General features: G+C 49.1%; 1 protein-coding gene across 1 annotated transcript; it reads right to left on the bottom strand.

Annotated features, from left to right (window-relative positions):
* Positions 1-147: 147 nt before the first annotated feature.
* LOC139402696 (tyrosine--tRNA ligase, cytoplasmic) lies at positions 148-8,435 on the bottom strand (the record flags this gene model as incomplete). Its single annotated transcript, XM_071146595.1, is given in 12 exon segments — positions 148-341; positions 737-834; positions 3,491-3,626; positions 3,704-3,789; positions 4,437-4,572; positions 4,829-4,921; positions 5,704-5,784; positions 6,057-6,186; positions 6,567-6,742; positions 7,069-7,215; positions 7,654-7,722; positions 8,335-8,435. Coding segments are annotated over 11 exon segments (1,334 nt in total), but the record flags the coding sequence as incomplete, so codon positions are not given.
* Between the last annotated feature and the right edge of the window lie 640 nt (positions 8,436-9,075).

The raw sequence follows: 9,075 nt of genomic DNA, 5'->3' as shown, positions 1-9,075 counted from the left end.
GAGAGAGGAACAGAGAGAGAGAGAAGAGAGGAGAGAGGAACAGAGAGAGAGAGAGAGAGAGAGAAGCAGGGGGACAGGAGAAAGGACAAAGGAAGGAGTACATAGGAAAGCAGGAAGAGAGGAGGAGAAAAGAAGGGAAAGACTCACATGGAGGCACAGAGCAGCATGGCTTGGGACTCCACCCCCCTCATCTTCTGGGGCTTCAGGTTGCATAGCAACACCACCAGCCTGTCCTGCAAGGCCTCCTGGGAAACGTAGGCCACCAGGCCGCTCACCACCGTCCTTGGCTCTGCCTCTCCGACGTCTATCTTCTCCAGGTACAGCGAATCAGCATCCGGATGCTGAGGGAGGCGAGGACAGGCAGAGAGAAAGACCAATCAGTGAAGAGAAGGAAAGGAAATTAGAGATGATTTGCTGGATCCCAAATCCCCCGAGCCTATTCTGATGAAAGATCGGATCTAAATCAGTCATTTCTCCTCGTCTTGCTCTCTGATAGGCTGGGGGGGGGTTTCCACCATTTGGAATTCAGCATTTCTCTCAAAAAAGGGTCTTCCAAGTTTAAATAAGGATAAATAAACTAATGAATGAATAAACTAATGAATGAATGAATGAATGAATGAATAAACTAATTAATGAATGAATGAATGAATAAACTAATGAATGAATGAATTAATAAACTAATGAATGAATGAATGAATAAACTAATGAGTGAGTGAGTGAGTGAATGAATGAGTACCTTCTCCACACTGATGACCTTGCCCACCCTGATGTCCAGTCTGGAGGGAACCAGCTCATCTTCTTCTGCTACTTTAGGGTTCCCCTTCCCTGCTCCCTCTGACAGGGGGACACAGAGACACACAGGGTCAAGGGTCAGGAGGAACAGTCTCCTATAGGTCTACTTTAGGGTTCCCCTACCCTGCTCCCTCTGACAGGGGGACACAGAGACACACAGGGTCAAGGGTCAGGAGGAACAGTCTCCTATGAGTCTACTTTAGGGTTCCCCTACCCTGCTCCCTCTGACAGGGGGACACAGAGACACACAGGGTCAAGGGTCAGGAGGAACAGTCTCCTATAGGTCTACTTTAGGGTTCCCCTACCCTGCTCCCTCTGACAGGGGGACACAGAGACACACAGGGTCAAGGGTCAGGAGGAACAGTCTCCTATAGGTCTACTTTAGGGTTCCCCTTCCCGGCTCCCTCTGACAGGGGGACACAGAGACACACAGGGTCAAGGGTCAAGAGGAACAGTCTCCTATAGGTCTACTTTAGGGTTCCCCTTCCCTGCTCCCTCTGACAGGGGGACACAGAGACACACAGGGTCAAGGGTCAGGAGGAACAGTCTCCTATGGGTCTACTTTAGGGTTCCCCTACCCTGCTCCCTCTGACAGGGGGACACAGAGACACACAGGGTCAAGGGTCAGGAGGAACAGTCTCCTATGGGTCTACTTTAGGGTTCCCCTACCCTGCTCCCTCTGACAGGGGGACACAGAGACACACAGGGTCAAGGGTCAGGAGGAACAGTCTCCTATGGGTCTACTTTAGGGTTCCCCTACCCTGCTCCCTCTGACAGGGGGACACAGAGACACACAGGGTCAAGGGTCAAGAGGAACAGTCTCCTATAGGTCTACTTTAGGGTTCCCCTACCCTGCTCCCTCTGACAGGGGGACACAGAGACACACAGGGTCAAGGGTCAGGAGGAACAGTCTCCTATGGGTCTACTTTAGGGTTCCCCTTCCCTGCTCCCTCTGACAGGGGGACACAGAGACACACAGGGTCAAGGGTCAGGAGGAACAGTCTCCTATAGGTCTACTTTAGGGTTCCCCTTCCCTGCTCCCTCTGACAGGGGGACACAGAGACACACAGGGTCAAGGGTCAAGAGGAACAGTCTCCTATAGGTCTACTTTAGGGTTCCCCTTCCCTGCTCCCTCTGACAGGGGGACACAGAGACACACAGGGTCAAGGGTCAGGAGGAACAGTCTCCTTCCTATATGTCTACTTTAGGGTTCCCCTTCCCTGCTCCCTCTGACAGGGGGACACAGAGACACACAGGGTCAAGGGTCAGGAGGAACAGTCTCCTATAGGTCTACTTTAGGGTTCCCCTTCCCTGCTCCCTCTGACAGGGGGACACAGAGACACACAGGGTCAAGGGTCAGGAGGAACAGTCTCCTATGGGTCTACTTTAGGGTTCCCCTACCCTGCTCCCTCTGACAGGGGGACACAGAGACACACAGGGTCAAGGGTCAGGAGGAACAGTCTCCTATGGGTCTACTTTAGGGTTCCCCTACCCTGCTCCCTCTGACAGGGGGACACAGAGACACACAGGGTCAAGGGTCAAGAGGAACAGTCTCCTATAGGTCTACTTTAGGGTTCCCCTTCCCTGCTCCCTCTGACAGGGGGACACAGAGACACACAGGGTCAAGGGTCAGGAGGAACAGTCTCCTATGGGTCTACTTTAGGGTTCCCCTACCCTGCTCCCTCTGACAGGGGGACACAGAGACACACAGGATCAAGGGTCAGGAGGAACAGTCTCCTATAGGTCTACTTTAGGGTTCCCCTTCCCTGCTCCCTCTGACAGGGGACACAGAGACACACAGGGTCAAGGAACAGGAGGAACAGTCTCCTATGGGTCTACTTTAGGGTTCCCCTACCCTGCTCCCTCTGACAGGGGGACACAGAGACACACAGGGTCAAGGAACAGGAGGAACAGTCTCCTATGGGTCTACTTTAGGGTTCCCCTTCCCTGCTCCCTCTGACAGGGGACACAGAGACACACAGGGTCAATGAACAGGAGGAACAGTCTCCTATGGGTCTACTTTAGGGTTCCCCTACCCTGCTCCCTCTGACAGGGGGACACAGAGACACACAGGGTCAAGGGTCAGGAGGAACAGTCTCCTATAGGTCTACTTTAGGGTTCCCCTTCCCTGCTCCCTCTGACAGGGGGATACAGAGACACACTGGGTCAAGGGTCAGGAGGAACAGTCTCCTATAGGTCTACTTTAGGGTTCCCCTTCCCTGCTCCCTCTGACAGGGGGACACAGAGACACACAGGGTCAAGGGTCAGGAAGAACAGTCTCCTATAGGTCTACTTTAGGGTTCCCCTACCCTGCTCCCTCTGACAGGGGGACACAGAGACACACAGGGTCAAGGGTCAGGAGGAACAGTCTCCTATGGGTCTACTTTAGGGTTCCCCTTCCCTGCTCCCTCTGACAGGGGGACACAGAGACACACAGGGTCAAGGGTCAGGAGGAACAGTCTCCTATAGGTCTACTTTAGGGTTCCCCTTCCCTGCTCCCTCTGACAGGGGGACACAGAGACACACAGGGTCAAGGGTCAGGAGGAACAGTCTCCTATGTGTCTACTTTAGGGTTCCCCTTCCCTGCTCCCTCTGACAGGGGGGGACAGGGTCAAGGGTCAGGAGGATCATATATGTCTACTTTAGGAAGCCTTGAGGTATATGACAGTGAGAGTTGGTAACAGTAGGTTCTACTAACTGTTCTTTGACGGGTCTGGATAGGCCGTGTTGGAGAGTTTACGGAGCTCTGGAGACTCAAACTTCTTCCTGATTGGGTCGAGCAGCTTGTTAAGGGCCACCTCCACGCCCGCCTTCAGGTCACCAGGATGGATCAGCTAGACGGCAGAGGTTAGAGGTCAAACCAATGCATGATGGGCCAACAACAGTGGTCATACAACATATACGTACGTACCTCTTCGCCAAATTCTTTCTCCACTTCATCAAAGTCTGTGTAGGTTTTGTCTCCTCCGAACTTGGGGTCTCTTTTGATGGAGAACTCTGAAAGAGACGCAACACAGACATGCTGACTCTAGCTGGTGCCTGGCACAGGGAGGACGACGACAGGGGGAGGGTCCAGGGGAGGACAGAACAGGAGACATGCTGACTCTAGCTGGTGCCTGGCACAGGAAGACTGTAGAGGGAGGAGGATGACAGGGGGAGGGTCCAGGGGAGGGAGAGGAGGACAAGAGGGAGGAGGAGGACAGGGGGAGGGTCCAGGGTTAAAGAAGAGAGGGAGGAGGAAGGGGACAGAACAGGAGAGAGGAGGAAGAGGACAGAACAGGAGAGAGGAGGAAGAGGACAGAACAGGAGAGAGGAGGAAGAGGACAGAACAGGAAGGGGACAGAACAGGAGAGATGAGGAAGGGGACAGAACAGGAGAGAGGAGGAAGAGGACAGAACAGGAGAGAGGAGGAAGAGGACAGAACAGGAGAGAGGAGGAAGAGGACAGAACAGGAGAGAGGAGGAAGAGGACAGAACAGGAGAGAGGAGGAAGAGGACAGAACAGGAGAGAGGAGGAAGAGGACAGAACAGGAAGGGGACAGAACAGGAGAGATGAGGAAGAGGACAGAACAGGAGAGAGGAGGAAGAGGACAGAACAGGAAGGGGACAGAACAGGAGAGATGAGGAAGCCGGGGGATTTCTCACCTCCTATGAGTGGGAAGAGGACATGTTTAACAAATGAGAGGACTCCGTTGTTCTCAATGTTGCCCGGCTCACAGAAAGCCTTCTTCAGCTTCTTCTTCACATCTTCCTTCCTGTCCAGGAGGTCAATCTTAGACTCCTACAAAAGGTCAACAGGAAACACAGGGCCATGTTCATTATGAACCAACCGAAAGAAAACAAACAAACGGGGAATGCCCCAGCTGAACTTGTCCAATAAGAAATGTTTATTTTCTGTTGCAAAATGCTTTGCTACTGTTGGTGGTAATAAATACAACCCACAGGCTGTGCTAGTTTTGGATTGGTTAAAACAATATATTACCTCCAAAAGAAGAGGAAGGGATGAATTATAAACATTAAAGGATTGTGGCACTCACCTCCTCTGAAGAACTCATCTTAGCTCCAGTCAGTCCTGGTACCATGGGGTTCATCAGATGGGACCGCTTAGCATAGCCCAGAGAGGGCAGGTACTGGAGGGAAGGAAGGAAGGAAGGAAGGAAGAGATGGAGGGAAGGAAGGGATGGAGGGAGAGAGATCGAGGGAAGGAGGAGATGGAGAGAGAGAGATCGAGGGAAGGAGGAGATGGAGAGAGAGAGAGATCGAGGGAAGGAGGAGATGGAGAGAGAGAGAGATCGAGGGAAGGAGGAGATGGAGAGAGAGATCAAGGGAAGGAGGAGATGGAGAGAGAGAGAGAGAGAGATCGAGGGAAGGAGGAGATGGAGAGAGAGAGAGAGAGATCGAGGGAAGGAGGAGGAGAGAGAGAGAGAGAGATCGAGGGAAGGAGGAGATGGAGAGATCGAGGGAAGGAGGAGATGGAGAGAGAGATCGAGGGAAGGAGGAGATGGAGGGAGAGAGATCGAGGAAAGGAGGAGATGGAGGGAGAGAGATCGAGGGAAGGAGGAGATGGAGAGAGAGAGATCGAGGGAAGGAGGAGATGGAGAGAGAAAGATTGAGGGAAGGAGGAGATGGAGAGAGAAAGATTGAGGGAAGGAGGAGATGGAGAGAGAAAGATCGAGGGAAGGAGGAGATGGAGAGAGAAAGATCGAGGGAAGGAGGGGATGGAGAGAGAAAGATCGAGGGAAGGAGGGGATGGAGAGAGAAAGATTGAGGGAAGGAGGGAGGTATTTTCAGAATTCATACATTATGCAAAACTTACTTCCCAGTTGACCAATGAATTAAGTGAATGTAAGAACAGCTCTCTACAAGAGGACAGTGCTGACAGTTGATGAACAGGTCAGAAGGTTCAGGGTACCTTCTCAGCCAGGGTGAAGATCTTCCTCTGATCGACTCCTCCAAACTGGGCATCTACTTTCAGATACTCCTCATCCAGAGCCTAAAAGACATTAGGGGAAAATGGGTTACAAACCTGTTATAACCATGTTATTACCTGTAGTCCAGGGTAGAGCAGACCACTGAGTAGAGGGTGTTATAACCATGGTATTACCTGCAGTCCAGGGTAGAGCAGACCACTGAGGGTGTTATAACCATGTTATTACCTGTAGTCCAGGATAGAGCAGACCACTGAGTAGAGGGTGTTATAACCATGTTATTACCTGTAGTCCAGGGTAGAGCAGACCACTGAGGGTGTTATAACCATGTTATTACCTGCAGTCCGGGGTAGAGCAGACCACTGAGTAGAGGGTGGTCCACCTGTTTAACCACCTCGGCTCCAGCCTTCTTAGCATCATGTTCCGTTACCATGGACGACAGACGATACACGTCCAGAGTGTACTCTCTAAGGGAGAGAGACAGGCAGAGGGCGTACGTAGGTACATCAAACGAGCAACGACTTTGACATCTAAACACTATGGACTGGTTTCCCCTGACAAAGATTTGAGTTTAGTCCTGAACTAAAAGGCAAAATATAAAAAAAATATATATATATTTTTTTAAATGTAACCATGACGACCATCACACAATTACAAAATATCACAAGACAGTGAAAAACAGTGGAAATAGATGTTTGCGTAATGGTCTTGTGAATGAATCAGTCCTTCTCTCCATATTCTTCAAAGTGCGGTGAAGACGATGAGAACAGCTCCTATAAAACCAGAGCAGCGACATTCTTCTTCTTCTCTTTCCCAGAAAGAGAAACTACTGAGCCTGACCACTAACCTGCTGAGTTGGAAGTCTGTCCCTTTGATGAACTTGAGTTTGTCCAGCGGCACCCCGATACTCTCCAGCATGGCCTTGATCACCTGCTCGTAGTACTGGACCCTCAGCTCCAGCAGCTCCCAGGGAGCCTTCATGTTGTCCAGGAACGCGTGCAGGTCTGCAAACAGGATGGTCACCTGGGGAGGGGTCGGCGGGAGAGTTAGACAGACACACACAGATCTACAAATAGCTAATGCAACCTTAGCTCGAATTAACACTAACTAGCTAATGCAACCTCAGCTCGAGTTAACACTAACTAGCTAATGCAACATAGGAAAAAAAATTATAACTTTGTTTAATTTGTATATTTTTTTTTTACAAATCGATACTTGGAGTCAAAGTATCAATATAATATCATCCAAAATTATAGTGCAATAAGAAACTAGCGATTCCCCCCCCCCCCCCATCACTACAAAATAGGCTGGACAATAGTGATGGAATCAAACACACACGCAGATCTCACCTCACACCCTGCCTTGAGGAAGTCCGCAATCTTGGACATGGGGACGAAGTAGGCAACATGGGGTTTTCCTGTGGTGGCAGTTCCCCAGTACACCTTCAGTTCCCTCTCTGCCAGGACCTGCTTTATCTTCTCTTCTCCAAGCACCTCCTGAAATAACACACATCAACAACCATTGGAGAGAGAGAGAGAGAGGAGAACGAAAGAGAAAGAATTCCCACATCTACTGGGTGAAATTCCACAGCTGTGACATCACAGCAGCAAGATTTGTGACCTGTTGCCACAAGAAAAGGGCAACCAGTGAAGAACACACACCATTGTAAATACAACCTATATTTATTTTCCCTTGTGTACTTTAACCATTTGTACATTGTTACAACATTGATATATATATATATATCTATATGACATTTGTAATGTCTTTATTGTTTTGAAACTTCTGTATGTGTAATGTTTACTGTTAATTGTTATTTCACTTTTGTTTATTATCTACCTCACTTGCTTTGGCAATGTTAACACATGTTTCCCATGCCAATAAAGCCCCTTGAATTGAAATTGAATTTGAGAGAGAGAGAGAGAGAGACTAACCTGAAGGTTCCTAGTGATGAGGTGAAGCTTCTCATCTGGGCTCAGCTGTTCCCCCATGGTGCCTCGCTCCTACACGGAGAGGAGAGAAAAGAACAGGAGGTGGTTGGCACAGTCACTGAGTATATGAGTCAGGATGTACATCCAAAATGGCGCTCCATTCCCTATATAGTGCACTCCTTTTGACCATGGCCCATAGGGAATATGGTGATGTTTGGGACGCAATCCTGTGACTGCTTATGAGCTATCTAACATTAGCTAGACGACACATTTTTTTGGACAGATTGATAGCTAACTTAGCTATCAAGTTAGCAAAGTAAACAGTCATTTTGCAGGCTAGACATCTATCGTCTTTATCTAGCTAGCTAGATAAGTATATTTTTAGAGTAGTTTTGTATCAAGCAGAATTCAGTCACTGGTAGTGCTCGCCTGGCTAAATAACTAGTTAGTTAGCAACTTCAGTTAGTGATGCCAGTGACAACTGAGCTGGCTATTACTGACACGTTGAGAGTGACTGAACCATCCATGCTAAGCGCTAACTTAGCATTTGGCTAACCATTTGTACCGAACTGGTTGTCTAAAACACAATACTTGAGTTGTTGACACTTTGAAATCATATATAAACCGTCGTCTGGAGAGAAAAAAAAGCATACTAGCTATAGACAATTCCATTTTTTTTTTTACCTTAGAGTTAATGTCTTAACACTTGAGGTCGATGTATAAACCGTGTGGAACCTGTCAATGTGTTGCATCAGCGGCGAGTGGATATCTGGGATCGACTCCACCAGACAGCAAAGGAGAGCAATCGATTTCAGAGACATAGATCGACGCGTCAGCGCTTTTCCATCGCCACCAGGTGGCGTGTAAAATGGTGCATTGGGTGCGTAAACAGAGCTCTGTTCTATGGAGCTCGTAGGTCTTCTTAATTAATAACCTGTCCTGATTGATCTCCTCTACTCTAAAAACACAAGTCATACGGAGGATGTCAGCTAATACCACCGTTACCACAGATAGAAGGAGACAGGTGTTTCACTGGACCTATAAAGGTGTATTCATGCTTCCCAGCCGAAACAGTTCGTTAAGAATTTGTGCATATATTATGGCGACATCTTGTGATGTTTTTGTTCGTTTTGGACTTTGGTCGTGATTGGGAGTCCCATAGGGTGCCGCACAATTGGCCCAGCGTCGTCCGGGTGTGGCAGTCATTGTAAATAGGAATTTGTTCTTAATTGACTTGCCTAGGTATATAAAGGTTACACGTAGCTCGTACGTGACTCTAGCCCCCCCCCCTTGCTATTTTTGCCCTCTATGGCTCACACCCCTCTCCAGAAGTAGGACCAAGTCATTGTTTAACAAGTCACAAGTAAGTCTCAAGTCTTAGCACTGAAGTCCCAAGTCAAGACAGGCATGTCTGAGTCAAGTCTC

The sequence above is a fragment of the Oncorhynchus clarkii genome, unplaced genomic scaffold, assembly GCF_045791955.1.
Source record: "Oncorhynchus clarkii lewisi isolate Uvic-CL-2024 unplaced genomic scaffold, UVic_Ocla_1.0 unplaced_contig_7552_pilon_pilon, whole genome shotgun sequence".
Classification (NCBI taxonomy): domain Eukaryota; kingdom Metazoa; phylum Chordata; class Actinopteri; order Salmoniformes; family Salmonidae; genus Oncorhynchus; species Oncorhynchus clarkii.
The sequence above is the reverse complement of the archived record's forward strand: the minus strand, read 5'-3'. Positions and strand labels throughout refer to the sequence as shown.